Source organism: Oncorhynchus nerka, linkage group LG23 (genome assembly GCF_034236695.1).
Source record: "Oncorhynchus nerka isolate Pitt River linkage group LG23, Oner_Uvic_2.0, whole genome shotgun sequence".
NCBI classification, from domain to species: Eukaryota; Metazoa; Chordata; class Actinopteri; order Salmoniformes; family Salmonidae; genus Oncorhynchus; species Oncorhynchus nerka.
In genome coordinates this window covers 37,761,524-37,780,956 of record NC_088418.1, presented here as the reverse complement: position 1 = coordinate 37,780,956, position 19,433 = coordinate 37,761,524, and the positions used below count along the sequence as shown (strand labels likewise).

Below are 19,433 nucleotides of genomic sequence, written 5' to 3'. Positions count from 1 at the left end.
TATATATATATATATATTTTTTTAATCACGAAATTTTCTTCCTGCAGGCTGCAATGTTTTTATTTGTTGGCTCTATGTAGGCGATTTTTTTCATACGGTTGAAGTCGGAAGTTTACATACACTTAGGTTGGAGTCATTAAAACTCGTTTTTCAAACACTCCACAAATTTCTTGTTAACAAACTATAGTTTTGACAAGTCTGTTAGGACATCTACTTTATTCATGACACAAGTCATTTTTCCATCAATTGTTTTAGACAGATTATTTCACTTATAATTTACTGTATCACATTTCCAGTGGGTCAGAAGTTTACATACACTAAATTGACTGTGCCTTTAAACAGCTTGGAAAATTCAAAAAAATGATGTCATGGCTTTAGAAGCCATTTGAGTCAATTGGAGGTGTACCTGTGGATGTATTTCAAGGCCTACCTTCAAACTCAATGCCTCTTTGCTTGACATCATGGGAAAATCTAAATAAATCAGCCAAGACCTCAGGGGAAAAAAATGTAAACCTCCAAGTCTGGTTCATCCTTGGGAGCAATTTCCAAACGCCTGAAGGTACCACGTTAATCTATACAAACAATAGTACGCAAGTATAAACACCATGGGACCACGCAGCCATGATACCGCTCAGGAAGGAGACGCGTTCTGTCTCCTGGAGATGAATGTACTTTTGTGTGAAAAGTGCAAATCAATCCCAGAACAGCAGCAAAGAACCGTGTGAAGATGCTGGAGGAAACCGGTAAAAAAGTATCAATATTGATAGTAAAATGAGTCCTATATCGACATTAAAAAGCCACTGCTCCAAAACCGCCATAAAAAAAGTCTGCGGTTTGCAACTACACATGGGGACAAAGATCGTACTTTCTGGAGAAATGTCGTCTGGTCTGGTGAAACAAAAATAAAACTGCTTGGCTGTAATGACCATCGTTATGTTAGAGGAAAGTGGTGAGGCTTGCAAGCTGAAGAACACCATCCCAACCGTGAAGCCCGGGGGTGGCAGCATTCAGTATGGGGGGGTGCTTTGCTGCATGAGGCAGGGAAATTGTGGATATATTGAAACCATCTCAAGACATCAGTCAGGAAGTTAAAGCTTGGTCGCAAATGTGTCTTCCAAATGGACAATGACCTGACGCGTTCTTCCAAAATTGTGGCAAAATGGCTTAAGGACAACAAAGTCAAGGTATTGGAGTGGCCATCACAAAGCCCTGACCCCACTCCTGTAGAAAAAGTGTGAGCAGAACTGAAAAAGCATGTGTGAGCTTGGAGGCCTACAAACCTGACTCAGTTACACCAGCTCAGGAGGAATGGGCCAAAATTCACCCAATTTATTGTGGGAAGCTTATGGAAGGTTACCTGAAATGTTTGACCCAAGTTAAACCCATTTTAAGGCAATGCAACCAAATACAACTTGAGTGTATGTAAACTTCTGGCCCACTGGGAATGTGATGAAAAATCATTCTCACTGCTATTATTCTGATATTTCACGTTCTTAAAATAGTGGTGATCCTAACTGACCTTAGAAAGGGAGTTTCTGCTAGGATTAAATGTCAGGAATTGTGAAACAGAATCTGAATGTATTTGGCTAATGTGTATGTCAACTTCCGACTTCAACTGTAGTTGCAATGGCAACAGAAGTATCTTTTTAGATTAGTCATTTTTTTTAGATACAATTATATTAACCACATGACAATGATTTTGACATACAAAGACTATTAATGAAATGAAACTCTTCCACGAAATGTGCATATGAAAATCATAACCGATATGAAAATCATAACTGGCATGCAGATCATTTGAAATGGTAAAATAAATTGGTGCTCCAAAATGGACAAGGTTGCAGACCCTTGGCGTAGCCTATTCCCGGCAACTTCTGGAGCGTAACGGCAGAATCTGTGAAGGCCAGCAGTAGGGGGAGGAGGCTCGGGCACAGGTTTTTCTTCTTCTGGTTAGGCTAGATTGATCTCTGGCTCCCTCTTGTGACATTTGTGTTTTAATTATTTAATCAAACAGTGTGCTTAAAACATTAGACAAGCTCTGTACATCTACACTGAACAAAAATATAAACACAACATGTAAAGTGCTCATCCCATGTTTCATGAGCTGAAATAAAAGATCACAGAAATGTTCCATATGCATCAAAAGCTTATTTCTTTACATTTTTTGCTAAAATTAGTTTACATCGCTGTTAATGAGCATTTCTCCTTTGCCAATATAATCCATCCATCTGGCAGGTGTGGTTTATCAATAACCTGATTAAACAGCATGATCATTACACAGGTGCTGGGGACAAAATTCACTCTAAAATGTGCAGTTTTGTCACAACCCAGTGCCACAGATGTCTCATGTTTTTAAGGGTGTGTGCAATTGGCATGCAGGAATGTCCTCCAGAGCGGTTGCCAGATAATTTAATGTTACTTTCTCTATCACAAGCCGCCTCCAACTTCATTTTAGTGAATTTGGCAGTACATCCAACCTGGCTCACAACCGCTGACCATGTGTAACCATACCAGCCCAGGACCCCCAAATCTGGTTTCCTCACCTATGGAATCATCAGAGGGAGGAAAGTTGGGGTGCAGAGGTATATTTCTGTCTGTAATAAAGCCCTTTTGTGGATACAAACTTATTCAGAGTGGCTGGGCCCTACTCCCTCACACTGTGCCACTGCCCAGTCATGTGAAATCCATAGATTTGAATTGACTCATTTCTTTATATGAGCTGTAACTCAGCAAAATCTTTAATTGTTACGTTTTCTGTTTTATAGTTTTTTTTCAGTATAGAGAATTGTATTAAAAAGCATAGGGTGTGTCCTATAAATGGATAAATACATGTTTTAAAATGTTGGCCAATTGATTGGTCAGAAGAAAAGACTCGGTAGACCAAGATTTTTTTTCAGCTTAATATGTACTGTTTTTTATAAATGTATTTATTTATTTTTTTAAACGTGGCTAGTCAGTTAAGAACAAATTATTATTTACAATGACTGCCTACCCTGACCAAACCCTAAGCCAGACGACGCTGGGCCAATTGTGCGCTGTCCTATGGGACTCCCAATTTACGGCCCGTTCTGATACAGCCTGGAATCGAACCAGGGTCTGTAGTAAAGCCTCTAGCACTGAGATGCAGTGCCTAACATGCTGACCAGATCGGACACATCGCGTCCACAAGCGTTGCAAAATAAATGTACACATGTTATTCAATCATTGCACCCACACTGCTCGCCCACGTCAGCGAGCGTCTGTGTGGCCAGGCTCTAAAATAGAAATTGATTATATTTGTGACACTCAACACGTTGCAAATCCGGCCTTTCCCATCATTGGTTTTTAGGAGCATATACCCACGTGGGTGGTGAATTTAGGTCCACACTCCAGTCGGAAACTAATTTGGTTTACTGTTTTATCGTTGGAGTAGAGGACCTAGTGCATTTCAGGATAAATAACCACCCTATGTTTATAGCCCAGGACAAATGACCTAGCAACAGCTAGCTAGCCAAATTACCATTAATGTTTTAAAAACTTACCATAAATGTTTAATGCTTTTAAACCTTCAAATTAATATAAATGGCTCAGTTTGTTTTGATATTTCAAGCTGCGTGTCCTGATCGTGTCTGGTGTGGGGGTACAAAATCATCATGCACGTGATGGTTAGACTGCTGCGCCACTCGGGAGCCCAGAGCTGTATGCAGGGCGATATGGCCTATGTATCTCAATTTTATTTATTTTTTTCTAACTTATTAGTGATTCACAATATATATATACCTCCCTTTTTAAAATGTTCTCAAAATAATGTTTCAATAATCACTCACTGATCTGGCTTTCAAGTTTGTCTATGCCATTTTTGTTAATAAAAATGACCAGAACCATGCGCAATGCAATCCCCTAATAATGACCAACTTATTGTAGCAGTCCTTATAGAAAATGAACACGGGTCTCATAAACGATCTCTAAAGCACCAGCCCATGTGCAGGTAAGTAGCCACCTAATCTTTATATTTCAAGACTTGCCAACTTGTATGCACTGAGTGGACAAAACATTATGAACACCTCTTTCCATGACATAGACTGATGAGGTGAATCCAGGTGAAAGCTATGATCCCTTATCGATGTCACTTGTTAAAACCACTTCAATCAGTGTAGATGAAGAGGAGTCAGGTTAAAGAAGGATTTTTTAAAGCCTTGAGACATGGATTGTGTATGTGTGCCATTCAGAGGGTGAATGAGCAAGTGTGCCTATTTACAGGGTATGGTAGTGGGTGCCAGGTGCACCGGTTTGTGTCAAGAACTGCAACCCTGCCGGGGTTTTCACGCTTAACAGTTCCCGTTTGTATCAAGAATGGTCCACCACCCAAAGGACATCCAGCCAACTTGATATAACTGTGGGAAGCAATGGAGTCAACATGGGCCAGCATTCCTGTGGAACGCTTTCAGCACCTTGCAGAGTCCAGGCCCTGATGAATTGAGTCTATTCTGATTTGGGTGGGGGGGCAACTCACTTTTAGGGGGAACAGTTGAACTGTTATGGATACACCCTCCTGTCCGTCTTCAACTGTTTGAATAACAGCCTGTTCACTTGGTTTAGATGTTGAAATCAAGTGGCCTATCTGGATAAAAACAGCTTATTTCTCAAAATGAGAATGAGTTGACAATGCCTTACAAATGCATCTTTTTATGCTCATTGCACATGTGTAAAACAGACTAGACAGCTTGCACATAAGTCTGTGGCTAAAATGCTGCTAGCAGTATCCCGTTGTTGCGCATGACAAACAGATCATGAAATTTCCACAGACATGTTTATTGATTTTCCCAGTTTGGCTTGGGCGGTGTGTGTGTGTGTGTATATATGTATAGATAGGTCTGTCTGTCTAAAAACCCAGGTGTGGCATATCAATAAGCTGATTAAACAGCATGATCATTACACAGGTGCATCTTGTGCTGTGGACAATAAAAGGCCACTCTAAAATGTGCAGTTTTGTCACATAACACAGATGCCTCAAATTTTGAGGGAGCTTGCAATTGGCTTGCAACTGACTGCAGGAATGTCCACCAGAGTTGTTGCCAGAGAATGTCATGTTAATTTCTCTACCATAAGCTGCCTCCCAATGTCGTTTTAGAGATTTTGCTTGTATGTCCAACCGGCCTCCACCGCAGGCCACGTGTATATGGCATCGTGTGGGCGAGTGGTTTGCTGATGTTAACGTTCTGAACAGAGTGCCCCATGGTGGCGGTGGGGTTATGGTATGGCCAGGCATAAGCTACGGACCACACAATTACATTTTATCTATGGCAATTGAATGCACAGAGATACCGTGAGGAGATCCTGAGGCCCTATGTCGTGCCATTCATCCGCCTTCATTACCTCATATTTCTGCATGGCCCCATGTTGCAAGCATTTGTACAACATTTATGAAAGTGGAACATTTTTCAGTAATTTTTCGCCAGTGCGTTAAAGTCATGAATTTATTTAAATTGACAGATTTCCTTTTATATGAACTGTAAAATCTTTGTAATATTTGCCTGTTGCGTTTTATTTTTGTTCAGTATAGATACATACAATGCATTCGGAAAGTATTCAGCCCCTTTTCCACATTTTGTTACTTTACAACCTTATTCTAAAATGGATTAACCCTTGTGTAGTCTTACATTTCTGTATACTCCCATTATCAAAAAGGGTAAAAAAAAATGACCAGTCTTCACTAAACCCCTAAAATAAAGCAGCTTAATTGAATTGTAAACCCCAAATCTATTTTGCATGGAGAAACAACCTGTAATTCATCACAAACTTTGAGTATCTGGGTTTTCCCTCTTCACAATGCAGAAAGACTGCATTTAATCAGTGGACACCACTTGTTTTTATTACAACACACCTGTCATTATATATATATATTTTTTACTAAAGTAGAGGATTATTATTGCAAAAGGTACTGCATAGGTGAATTTTGTGTGCAAGTGATAGCACTTGTATACCCATAGAAAGTAGTTTTGAATGCATTTTATTGAAGTGAAACAATAATAATCTTGGACTTTTTTTGGGCAAATAGTGATTTCTTATACTGTACAATGAGGAATTCAACTACAAAATACTAGTCTACTCCCTACGTTTTTGAACAATTGCCCCCACCCACAAGGTGTTTTAAACAACAACAATAAGAATATAATTAGATACAAAACAAAAATGTGAAGAACATAAATCAATCAACTCTAATTAGCAAATGTAAGACAGAATGCAAGTGTGTGTGCGTGGACTTTGCAGATGAATTTCTCACATGTGCAGCACATAGTATTTGTTTTACAGTCCTTCTTTGGGGCAGAATTGGCATCTCCTCCTCTTGCCTGCCCCAGCTGCAGCCTCAAGTGGATCAGGACAAGATTCAGCCCCCTGAACAGCTTTCACAAGCGCTGCAGAGGCTGCTGTGTGGGGGAGGCGCTCCCTTCTTTGAATGTGGGGGGTGACAAGTGCCTTTCCCAGCTGCTCCAGGAACACCCTCATCTTGTTCCGCTTAACAAGGAATCCAGGTAGGGTTGATCTTGTTCTATATCCCGAAGGCATTGTATGAGGACACATCAATGATGTTATGGAAAATGACCAGGGGCCAGCGGGCAGTCATCCTCCTGCAGCTGTATGTTCCAATCACATTGTCCAGGTTGTCCATGCCTCCTTTGTTGTTGTAGTCCAGGATGATGGCTGGCTTCATATGATTACTGATCTCAGCCGTTTTGTGCAGTGTGCTCAGGAGGACCACATTCTTGCTCCTCTTTGGGATGTAAAAAACTAGAGTGGTGGTGGGGGTGAAGGCAAACTTTGAGACCTCTCTCCCCCTTGTTGTGAGGAGTGCAGGGGGGAGCTCAGGCTTGTTCTTTCCAACTGTGCCAACCATGGTGATCTTCCTCTTCAGGAGCAGCTGGCTGAGTTCAATCAGTAGCACACACAATCTCAATTTCTCATTGTTTGTGTGTGTGTGTGTCTCTTTGTGGTGTTTAAATTATCTTATAACTGCCGGGTCAAAAATGACCCTAAGACAATCTTTGTACCCTGGTGGTGTACAGCTTTCATGGAAATATTAACAAAGGCAATGTTTCACTTTTTCTAATGTTGGGGTCACTGGGAAAAGTAATCAAATTTCAAGTTGAAAAAAGCTCATTTAGGTTTTTTTTCTCTGCTGTTAAACATAGTTGCGTGTTATTTTTGACCCTTAAGACAACAAGGGTTAAATAAATAAATAAATACTCAATCTACACACAATACTCCATAATGAAATTGAGCTTCGGTGCATCCTGTTTAAATTGATCATCCTTGAGCTGTTACTACAACTTGATTGTAGTCCTCTTGTGGTAATTTCAAATGATTGGACATGATTTGGAAAGGCGCACACACCTGTCTATATAATGTCCCACAGTTGACAGTGCATGTCAGAGCAAAATCCAAGCCGTGAGGTCGAAGGAATTGTCCGTATAGCTCCGAGACGGGATTGTGTTGAGGCACAGATCTGGGGAAGGGTACGCATTGAAGGTCCCCAAGAACACAGTGGCCTCCATCATTCTTAAATGGAAGAAGCTTGGAACCACCAAGACTCTTCCTAGAGCTGGCTGCCTGGCCAAACTGAGCAATCAGGGGAGAAGGGCCTTGGTCAGGGTGATTACCAGGAGCCCAATGGTCACTCTGATAGAGCTCTGAAGTTCCTCTATGGAAATGGGAGAACCTTCTAGAAGACAACCTTCTCTGCAGCACTCCACTATTCAAACCTTAATGGTAGAGTGGACAGACGGAAGCCACTCCTCAGTAAAAGGCACATGACAGCCCGCTTAGTTTGCCAAAAGTCACATAAAGGACTCTCGGACCATGAGAAACAAGATTATCTGGTCTGATGAAACCAAGATTGAACTCTTTGGCCTGAATGCCAAGCATCATGTCTGGAGGAAACCTGGCACCATCCCTATGGTGAAGCATGGTGGTGGCAGCATCATGCTGTGGAATGTTTTTCAGCGGCGGGGACTGGGAGACCAGTCGGGATCGAGGGAAAGATGAACAGAACAAAGTACAGAGATCCTTGATGAAAACCTGCTCCAGAGCACTCAGGACTGGGGTGAAGGTTCACCTTCCAACAGGACAATGACCCCAAGGACTGGTTTCTGGACAAATCTCTGAATGTCCTTGAGGGGCCCAGCCAGAGCCAAGATGTGCCGCCAGACTTATTAGCCACTCATTTTCTAACAGCCAGTTTCTTAACAGGTGCACGTTTATCAATAATTAGAAGAAGCAATTTCATAAATTCATCAAGTGCAGGGTCTGGATGCTCCTCATTAATCACATCAGACCAACAAATATTTTGAACAACATCCAGATGAGTGTCACAGCAAAATATTTGTATGATCTCTTATACACATTTTTAGGTCTAGCTGTTGGAACTTTGGCTCTCCTGGATATACAGTGGGGCAAAAAATGCATTTAGTCAGCCACCGATTGTGCAAGTTCTCCCACTTAAAAAGATGAGAGGCCTGTAATTTTCATCATAGGTACACTTCAACTATGACAGATAAAATGAGAAAAAAAAATCCAGAAATGAATTTATTTGCAAATTAGGGTGGAAAATAGGTATTTGGTCAATAACAAAAGTTTATCTCAATACTTTGTTATATACCCTTTGTTGGCAATGACGGAGGTCAAACGTTTTCTGTAAGTCTTCACAAGGTTTTCACACTGTTGCTGGTATTTTGGCCCATTCCTCCATGCAGATCTCCTCTAGAGCAGTGATGTTTTGGGGCTGTTGCTGGGCAACACAGACTTTCAACTCCCTCCAAAGATTTTCTATGGGGTTGAGATCTGGAGACTGGCTAGGCCACTCCAGGACCTTGAAATGCTTCTTACGAAGCCACTCCTTTGTTGCCCGGGCGGTGTGTTTGGGATCATTGTCATGCTGAAAGACCCAGCCACGTTTCATCTTCAATGCCCTTGCTGATGGAGGTTTTCACTCAAAATCTCACGATACATGTCCCCATTCATTCTTTCCTTTACACGGATCAGTTGTCCTGGTCCCTTTGCAGAAAAATAGCCCCAAAGCATGATGTTTCCACCCCCATGCTTCACAGTAGGTATCGTGTTCTTTGGATGCAACTCAGCATTCTTTGTCCTCCAAACACGACAAGTTGAGTTTTTACCAAAAAGTTATATTTTGGTTTCATCTGACCATATGACATTCTCCAATCTTCTTCTGGATCATCCAAATGCTCTCTAGCAAACTTCAGACGGGCCTGGACATGTACTGGCTTAAGCAGGGGGACACGTCTGGCACTGCAGGATTTGAGTCCCTGGCGGCATAGTGTGTTACTGATGGTAGGCTTTGTTACTTTGGTCCCAGCTCTCTGCAGGTCATTCACTAGGTCCCCCCGTGTCGTTCTGGTATTTTTGCTCACCGTTCTTGTGATCATTTTGACCCCACGGGGTGAGTTCTTGCGTGGATCCCCAGATCGAGGGAGATTATCAGTGGTCTTGTATGTCTTTCATTTCCTAATAATTGCTCCCCAACAGTTGATTTCTTCAAACCAAGCTGCTTACCCTATTGCAGATTCAGTCTTCCCAGCCTGGTGCAGGTCTACAATTTTGTTTCTGGTGTCCTTTGACAGCTCTTTGGTCTTGGCCATAGTGGAGTTTGGAGTGTGACTGTTTGAGGTTGTGGACAGGTGTCTTTTATACTGATAACAAGTTCAAACTGGTGCCATTAATACAGGTAACGAGTGGAGGACAGGGGAGCCTCTTAACCTGTTGCGACGAGCAATCCCGTATCCGAGAGCGTAATTATATCCTCAAGCTCATTACCATAACGCAACGTTAACTATTCATGAAAATCGCAAATGAAATGAAATAAATATATTGGCTCACAAGCTTAGCCTTTTGTTAACAACACTGATTATATGCAACGCAGGACAAGCTAGATAAACTAGTAATATCATCAACCATGTGTAGTTAACTAGTGTTTATGTTAAGATTGATTGTTTTTTATAAGATAAGTTTAATGCTGGCTAGCAACTTACCTTGGCTTCTTGCTGCCCTCGCGTAACATGTAGTCATCCTGACACGCAGGCTCCTCGTGGAGTACAATGTAAGACAGGTTGTTAGAGCATTGGACTAGTAACCGGAAGGTTGCAAAAACAAATCCCCGAGCTGACAAGATAAAAATCTCTTTCTGCCCCTGAACGAGGCAGTTAACCCACCGTTTCTAGGCCGTCATTGAAAATGGTGTCCAAAAATACCGATTTACCGATTGTAATGATAACTTGAAATCTGCCCTAATTAATCGTCCATTCCAATTAATTGGTCGACCTCTACTATAGACCACACTACCTACCTAGAGAGTTTATCTGTATTTGTCATCGCTGTTTGCATACCATCACAGTCAGAGGCTGGCACTGAGACAGCATTGAAAGAGCTGTATTCCTCCATAAGCAAACAGAAAAATGCTCACCCAGAAGCTGCACTCCTAGTAGCCGGGGACTTTAATGCAGGGAAACTTAAATCTGCTTGACCAAATTTCTTTCAGCATGTTAAATGTGCAACCAGAGGAAAAAACTACCACCTATACTATACACACAGAGACCCATACAAAGCTCTCCCTCACCTTCCATTTGGCAAATCTGACCATAATTATATCCTCCAGATTCCTGCTTACAAGCAAAAATTAAAGCTGGAAGCACCAGTGACTAGATAAATAAAAAATGTGTCAGATGAAGCAAATGCTAAGCTACAGGACTGTTGCTAGCACAGACTGGAATATGTTCCTAGATTCTTCAGCAGATGGCATTGAGGAGTACACATCAGTCATTGGCTTCATCAATAAGTGCATCGATGATGTAGTCCCCACATTGACCATACATACATACCCCAACCAGAAGCCATGGATTACAGGCAACATCGGCACTGAGTTAAAGGCTTGAGCTGCCGCTTTTAAGGAACGGGATTCGGAAGCTTATAAGAAATCCCGCTATGCCCTCCGATGAACGATCAAACAGGCAAAGCTTCAATACAGGACTAAGATCGAGTCATACTACACTGTCTCTGCTCGTCGCATGTGGCAGGGCTTGCAAACCATTACAGACTATACAGGGAAGCACAGCCGAGAGCTGCCCAGTGACACGAGCCTACCAGGCGAGCTAAACTAGTTCAATGCTCACTGAGGCAAATAACACTGAAACATGCATGAGATCTCCAGCTGTTCTGGAAGACTGTGTGGTCATGCTCTCCGCAGCCGATGTAAGACCTTTTAGACAGAGCAACATTCACAAGGCCGCAGGGCCAGACAGATTACCAGGACATGTACTGCAAGAATGTGCTGACCAACTAGCAAGTGTCTTCACTGACAGTAACCTGCCAAAAGGTAACCTGCCAAAACGACTACCAACCCGTAGCACTCACGTCTGTAGCCATGAACTGCTTTGAAAGGCTGGTCATGGCTCACATCAACACCATTTCCCAGAAACCCTAGACCCACTCCAATTTGCATACCGCCCCAACAGATCCAATCTGCAATCTATATTGCACTCCACACTGCCCTTTCCCACCTGGACAAAAGGAATAGCTGTGTGAGAATGTTATTCATTGACTACAGCTCAGCGTTCAACACCATAGTGCCCTCATAGCTCATCAATAATCTAAGGACCCTGGGACTAAACACCTCCCTCTGCAACTGGATCCTGGACTTCCTGACGGGCCGCCCCCCAGGTGGTAAGGGTAGGTAACAACACATCCGCCACACTGATCCTCAACACAGGGGCCCCTCAGGTGTGCGTGCTCAGTCACCTCCTGTACTCCCTGTTCACTCATGATTGCATGGCCACCATCGTTAAGTCTCCCGAGTATACAGCAGTGGTAAGCCTGATAGCCTATAGGAAGGGGGTCAGAGATCTAGCCGTGTGGTACCAGGACAACAACCTTGCCCTCAACGTGATCAAGACAAAGGAGATGATTGTGGACTACAGGAAAAAGAGGACCGAGCACGACCCCATTCTCAACGATGGAGCTGCAGTGGAGCAGGTAAGCGCTTCAAGTTCCTTGGTGTCCACATCACCAACAAACTAACATGGTACAAGCACACCAAGACAGTCGTGAAGCGGGCTCGACAAAGCCTATTCCCCCTCAGGAGACTGAAAAGATTTGGCATGGGTCCTCAGATCCTCAAAAGGTTGTACAGCTGCACCATCGAGAGCATCCTGATGGGTTGCATCACTCCCTGGTATGGTACCTGCTCGGCCTCCGACCCCAAGGCACCACAGAGGTACTGGGCCGTTCGCACTACCATCACTGGTCCTTTCTTCCTGCCATCCAGAACCTCTATACCAGGCGATGTCAGAGGAAGGCCCTAAAAATTGTCAGACACCAGCCACTCTAGTCATAGACTATTCGCTACCGCACGTCAAGCGGTACCGGAGCGCCAAGTCTAGGTCCAAGAGGCCATAAGACCCCTGAACACCTAATGAAATGGCTACCCAGACTATTTGCATTGACCCCCCCCACCCTTTTTACACCGCTGCTATTCTGTTGTTATCATCTATGCATAGTCACTTTAACTCTACCTGCACGTACATATTACCTCAACTAACCGGTGCCCCTGGACACTGACTCTGTACCGGTACCCCCGTATATAGTCTCACTATTGTTATTTTACTGCTGCTCTTTAATTACTTGTTACTTTTATTTCTTATTCTTATCCATCTTTTTATTTTAAACTGCATTGTTGGTTAGGGGCTTGTAAGTAAGCATTTCACTGTAAGGTTTCACTGTACCTGTTGTATTCGGTGCATGTGACTATACAATTTGATTTGGTTTTGTACATAATGTTGCTGCTAACGTAGCTTATGACCAAAGAGAGCTTCTGGAAATCAGTACAGCGACTATTCACCTCGAACTGGACAGATTTGTTTTTATGAGTCCGACACGAAGGATATACTGCTTCCCCAAGCCCAAGCCCAGGCCCAAATCCCTGTCATTCTAGTAAAGAAAAATACCTTAATACAGGGGGCGGAGATCAGGGTGGTATTGCTCGCCTGAGTTAGTGTGGTCTTCAGCTGATCATGAGGTACTCTATCTACCAATAGACTTTTTATTTATATTATTCGTAGCTGTCTATTTACCTTCCCAAATCGATGCTGGCAGTAAGACCGAAACTCAACAAGCTGAATAAGGCAAACAAAGACAATGCTCATCCAGAAGCGTCACTCCTAGTTGCTGGGGACTTTTTAGTACGTTCAAACTTAAATCTGTTTCATCTCATTTCTTCCAGCATGTCACATGCAACCAGAGGTAAAAAAAATCTAGACCACCCTTACTCCATACACAGAGAGAGACGCACTCATACAAAGCTCTCCCTTGCCCTCCATTTGGCAAATCTGGCCATAATTCCGTTCTCCTGGTTCTTGCTTACAAGCAAAAACTGAAGCAGGAAATACCAGTGACTTGCTCAATATGGAAGTGGTCTGATGATGCGGATGCCATGCTACATGACTGTTTTGCGAGCACAGAATGGAATATGTTCTGGGATTCATCCAATGGCATTGAGGAGTATTCCACCTCAGCCACCGGCTTCATCAATACAGTGCATTTGGAAAGTATTCAGACCCCTTGACTTTTTCCACATTTTGTTACGTTACAGCCTTAATCTAAAATTGATTAAATTAAATTTTTTCCTCATCAATCTTGAGGCTTTAGTCGCTGCCAAAAGTGCTTCAACAAAGCACTGAGTAAAGGGACTTAACCTGGAAATATCACATTTACATACGTTTTTATTTTATTTTTTACATTTGCAAACATTTCTAGCCTGCTTTTGTTTCGTCATTATGGGGTATTGTGTGTAGATTGAGAATGATTTGTTATTTTTATCCACTTTTAGAATAAGGCTATAAGGTAACAAAATGTGGATAAACTCAAGGGACCTGAATACTTTCTGAATGTACTGTGTGTATGTGTATATCTATATACTACCGTTCAAAAGTTTGGGGTCACTTAGAAATGTCCTTGTTTTTGAAAGGAAAGCACTTTTTTTTTTTCAAATTGATCAGAAATACAGTGCAGATGTTGTAAATAACTATTATAGCTGGAAAATGCTGTTTAAAAAAAAAAATGGAATATCTACATAGGCGTACAGAGGCCCATTATCAGCAACCATCACTCCTGTGTTCCAATGGCACGTTGTGTTAGCTAATCCAAGTTTATAATTTTAAAAGGCTAATTGATCATTAGAAAACCCTTTTGCAATTATGTTAGCACAGCTGAAAACTGTTGTTCTGATTAAAGAAGCAATAAAACTGGCCTTCTTTAGACTAGTTGAGTATCTGGAGCATCAGCATTTGTGGGTTTGATTACAGGCTCAAAATGGCCAGAAACAAAGCACTTTCTTCTGAAACTCATCAGTCTATTCTTGTTCTGAGAAAGGAAGGCTATTCCATGCGAGAAATTGCCAAGAAACTGAAGATCTCGTACAACGCGGTGTACTACTCCCTTCAGAGAACAGCGCAAACTGGCTCTAACTAGAATAGAAAAGAGTGGGAGGCCCCGGTGCACAACTGAGCAAAAGGACAAGTACATTAGTGTCTAGTTTGAGAAACAGACTCCTCGCAAGTCCTCAACTGGCAGCTTCAATAAATAGTACCCACAAAACACCAGTCTCAACATCAACAGTGAAGAGGCGACTCCGGGATGCTGGCCTTCTAGGCAGAGTTGCAAAGAAAAAGCCATATCTCAGACTGGCCAATAAAAATAAAAGATTAAGATGGGCAAATGAACACAGACAATGGACGGAGGAACTCTACCTAGAAGGCCAGCATCCCAGGACTTGACTGGAGTCAGATATATCCTACAGTTAAGAAGTCGACCACAAAGTTGTACAATAACAAAGCACAATGAGGCCCAAAACTACGTTTTTGAATGATGATTCATTGAATGCTCCATTGAGACACGAGAGATGTTATACAGAAAACCGATGACACGCATGACTGTACGCACTTAGCAAAGTCAGATGACCTACCCAAAACAACGTTTAGGCCTACAACCAGAAAACAAGATGCACATGACTGATTTAGACCTCATGGTTTTTAGCGGCTAGCATGCTATATGCTTCAGCCTACAGCACCAATAGCTTCAAAGGAGTTCCTTATATTTGCAGGCTGGGTGACATCAGACTGTTTTTGTATTAGCGTTTGCATTTATTTTTAGTTATGTTATTATTAGGCAGGAATGTCTGACACACACAGTTAGGACCACCACATGAAATTTAGGAGCACCATACTTTTTGGGGGTTTGTGACACAGCCTATATTTGGCCTATCTGAATTCTAGATACTTCTGAAGCACATGTTGTGCCCTGGAAACTAATGTGTAACCCTGTAAATACATTTGATTATTAAAAGCAGTCATATGTAGTAATGACGCTAAGGAATCTGCACTCACTTTTTCTCTTGTGCACTGGGACACAACAGTACAGTGAAGCCTTATCATTACAACAATTATTATCTGGGAGATTTCTTTCCTAGGCGCAATATGCTCCTAAAATGAAAGTCCTGGTCACACAGCAAAGTATTTGTGTGACCAGGACACACCAAATAAAACACATTGTCAGAATGAGTGGTTTATTAAAAGAACTGTGTAATGACTACTGCTGTCGATGAGAACTAGAGGTGAATGCTGGAGATCTTATCACAGCATTACTTCACAATTAGCAGTGGAGAAAATAAAGGCATACGCTTGGGAATGGGATAGCAAAATCCCCATTCCCTATTTCCCACCCTCAATCCCCAAAACAATAGCTGGCCTACCCCCTACAGTTCCACTCTGTTGGCTAAGCTAGTGACTAGATGCAAGCCAATTCTTGGAACCGTTTATGTATAAACTGCATGATAATATGGTGAAGTGGTCACAATAACCGTGTGTTTCCCCTATATGCATTTACCGGCGGTGACATCGAAGCTGCCACTGCAAAAAAAAAAAAAAACATGTATGTATGCCCCAGGAAGACCCCCCCACCCCCTCCTTTTAATGCATTTGAGCCTATCAGTTGTGTTGTGACAAGGTAGGGGTGGTATACGGAAGATAGCCGTATAACTCAAATAAGCAAAGAGAAACGACAGTCCATCATTACTTTAAGGTCAATCAATGTGGAGCATTTCAAGAACTTTGAAAGTTTCAAATACACTTCTGTGTGTTGATTTTAAGAAAGGCATTGATGTTGATAGTTAGGTACATTCGTGCAACGATTGTGAATGCGCTTTTGTTATATCATCCCCCGTTTGGTGAGGTCGGCTGTGATTTGATGATAAATTAACAGGTACCGCATTAATTATATGCAACGCAGGACAAGCTAGTTAACCTAGTAATATCATCAACCATGTGTAGTTAACTAGTGAATATGTGAAGATTGATTGTTTTTTTTAAAGATAAGTTTAATGCTAGCCAGCAACTTACCTTAGCTCCTTGCTACACTCGCATAACAGGTAGTCAGCCTGCCGCACAGTCTCGTTGAATGCAATGTAATCGCCGATTTGTTATGAAAACTTGAAATTGGCCCTAATTAATCGGCCATTCCAATTAATCGTCCGACTTATAGTCTATATAAGTCCCACAGTTGACAGTACAGGTCAGAGCAAAAACCAAACCATGAGGTTGAGGGAATTGTCCATAGAGCTCCGAGACAGGATTGTGTCGAGGCACAGATCTAGAGAAGGGTACCAAATAATGTCTGCCGCATTGAAGGTCCCCAAGAACACAGTGGCCTCTATTGTTCTTAAATGGAAGTTTGGAACCACCAAGACTCTTCCTAGAGCTCACCGCCTCGCCAAACTGAGCAATCGGTGAAGGGCCTTGGTCAGGGAGGTTACCAAGAGCCTGATGGTCACTGACAGAGCTCCTGAGTTCCTCTGTGGAGATGGGAGGACCTTCCAGAAGGACAACCATCTCTGCAGCACTCAACCAATCAGGCCTTTATGGTAGAGTGGACAGACGGAAGCCACTCCTCAGTAAAAGGCACATGACAGCCCGCTTTGAGTGACAGCCCCCAAAGGACTCTGGCCATGAGAAACAAGATTCTCTGCTCTGATGAAACCAAGATTGAACTCTTTAGTCTGAATACCAAGCGTCACGTCTGGAGGAAACCTGGCACCATCTCTACGGTGAAACATTGTGGTGGTGGCATCATGCTGTGGGGATGTTTTTCACTGGCAGGGACTGGGAGACGAGTCAGGGAAAGATGAACAGAGCAAAGTACAGAGATCCTTGATGAAACCCTGCTCCAGAGTGCTCAGGACCTCAGACTGGGAGAAAGGTTCACCTTTCAACAGGACAACAACCCTAAGCACACAACCAAGACAGCGCAGGAGTGGTTTCAGGACACGTCTCTGAATGTCCTTGAGGGGCCCAGCCAGAGCCCTGATTTGAACCCAATCCAACATCTCTGGAGAGACCTGAAAATATCTGTGCAGCGATGTTCCCCGTCGAACCTGACAGAGCTTAAGAGGATCTGCAGAGAACAATGGGAGAAACTCCCCAAATACAGGTGTGCCAGGCTTGTAGTGTCATATCCAAAAAGACTCGATGCTGTAATCGCTGCCAAGGGTGCTTCAACAAAGTACTGAGTAAAGGGTCTGAATACTTACATAAATGTGATATTATTATAATTGTTTTTATCTAAATATATTTTTGTGTGTAGGTTGTTGAGGGAAAAACACTTAATTAGGGACCATTTAGGCCTACAGAACACATGGTAATAATGTAGGTGCTGTTTAGGGTTTCCTCAAGACAGTCACTGGGAATACTGCCCTGTAAATGGTGCCATCCTTCAGTTGAGAATACAACCAATGTTCTTACATATCCCTTGGCACATGTCGTAGGGGTTGGGCCCTGATGTCCTGGGTTTTATTCATTAGTACGCTTTCTTCCATTTGGTACCTAGTGAATACAACCCTGGCCACATCCCCAACACAGCCTTTCTTGCCATCCTGGCCAGAAGCCATCCTTGCCAGCCCCCAAGATGGCAGTAAATTTAGAATGTCTCAACCAACTTGGTAAAATAAGGGTCGCAATAGAAAATGTCTGTCAAACTGCCCCAACGTGAGGACACCTAAAAGTTTGAACACAAAACAACTCACGTGATTAAATAAAGGGTGAAATAAATGAATGAAATAAACAGTGGCATGACATCTACGTCTCTCTCTCCTTGTTTAGACCTGTCCCGTAACCGTCTGCCAGAGCTGCCCGTGGAGGTGTGTATGTTTGTCTCTTTGGAACACCTGCAGCTCTACCAGAACTGCCTGCGCTCGCTGCCTGAGAGTCTTCTCAATCTCCAGGCCCTCACCTACCTGAACATAAGGTAATGGGCGTGCACACACACACACACCAGTGGTGTAAACTACTTAGTTGCACGATGTAGAAATTGCTCCGCGATTTCCTGGTTGCTAAAACTTGGAACAGTTCGCCTAATTTCAGTTCATGACAAAATAAGATCGTATAGTGTGGAGCAGAGTATCCCTAAATAATGCAAAAGTTACGTTTACATTCATTCATGAGAAAAGAGAATGCAGAAAGTCAAGTAATAAAGCAGGCAGCATACAATTTTGTGCTGAAACGTAAAGCTGCAATCAATGGGTGAACAGCGCCTGGTGCTGAACATATAGCTAGCTTGTTGTGCAAGTGTTGCACAGCAACAGATGGAGACCAGTCAGGCAATTCATTTCAACAATAATCTTCATTCGACTTGACAAACAACAAGAGGGCTTAATTGGCGTCTCTTTTCTCAGATTCTTGGCCTATATAAAATAACTTAGCCTACCGCAGACCGTTATGAGGCTTAACAGAAACGTTCACAAGAAAATAAAATGGCCTAATAGAAGTGTTTAAAAATATATATATTAGGTGGCCTACTTATAATAGCAACTGGCCAAAAATGTAGCATCCTACAATAATTTAAAGAATAAAAGGTGTTGTCTGAATGTGGGGATAGCCTGCTCCTGTAAAGACAGAACAGAAAATAATTGAGACCTTAATAGCCCTGTATAAGCAATCACAACAATGTTAGTATTTACTGCCTACCGTCATATAGGCCACTGAATTTACGACACCATCTTGTGGATGTCGGGTGAGATGGATGTCATTTTAATACGCAAGTAGGCCTTGATTGACTTATGTGAAAGCCGGTTCCTGTCATGAGTCTTTATTGCGGTCATCGAGGGAAAGGAGGACTCGCAGGTGTAAGTCGATCCAAACATTGTTAGCACATAAAATGCAAGTTACTTTATTTTTTAATTGTACCTTTATTTAACTAGGCAAGTCAGTTAAGAACAAATTCTTATTTTCAATGACGGCCTAGGAACAGTGGGTTAACTGCCTGTTCAGGGGAAGAATGACAGATTTGTACCTTGTCATATTATTGTGCTGTATTCATCTGAGCATGACACCCAAAATGCA

The 19,433-nt window shown here is 42.5% G+C and overlaps 1 protein-coding gene across 8 annotated transcripts in view; it reads left to right on the top strand.

Moving 5' to 3' along the window:
• LOC115106796 (DISP complex protein LRCH3) overlaps positions 1–19,433 on the top strand; it is an 86,884-nt gene that overhangs the window by 9,391 nt on the left and 58,060 nt on the right. For all 8 annotated transcript variants that reach the window (XM_065008096.1, XM_065008099.1, XM_065008098.1 and 5 more), the window contains exon 2: positions 18,195–18,339. In XM_065008096.1, coding sequence (XP_064864168.1) covers positions 18,195–18,339 — 145 coding nt within the window. The remainder of the gene's footprint in view (positions 1–18,194; positions 18,340–19,433) is intronic.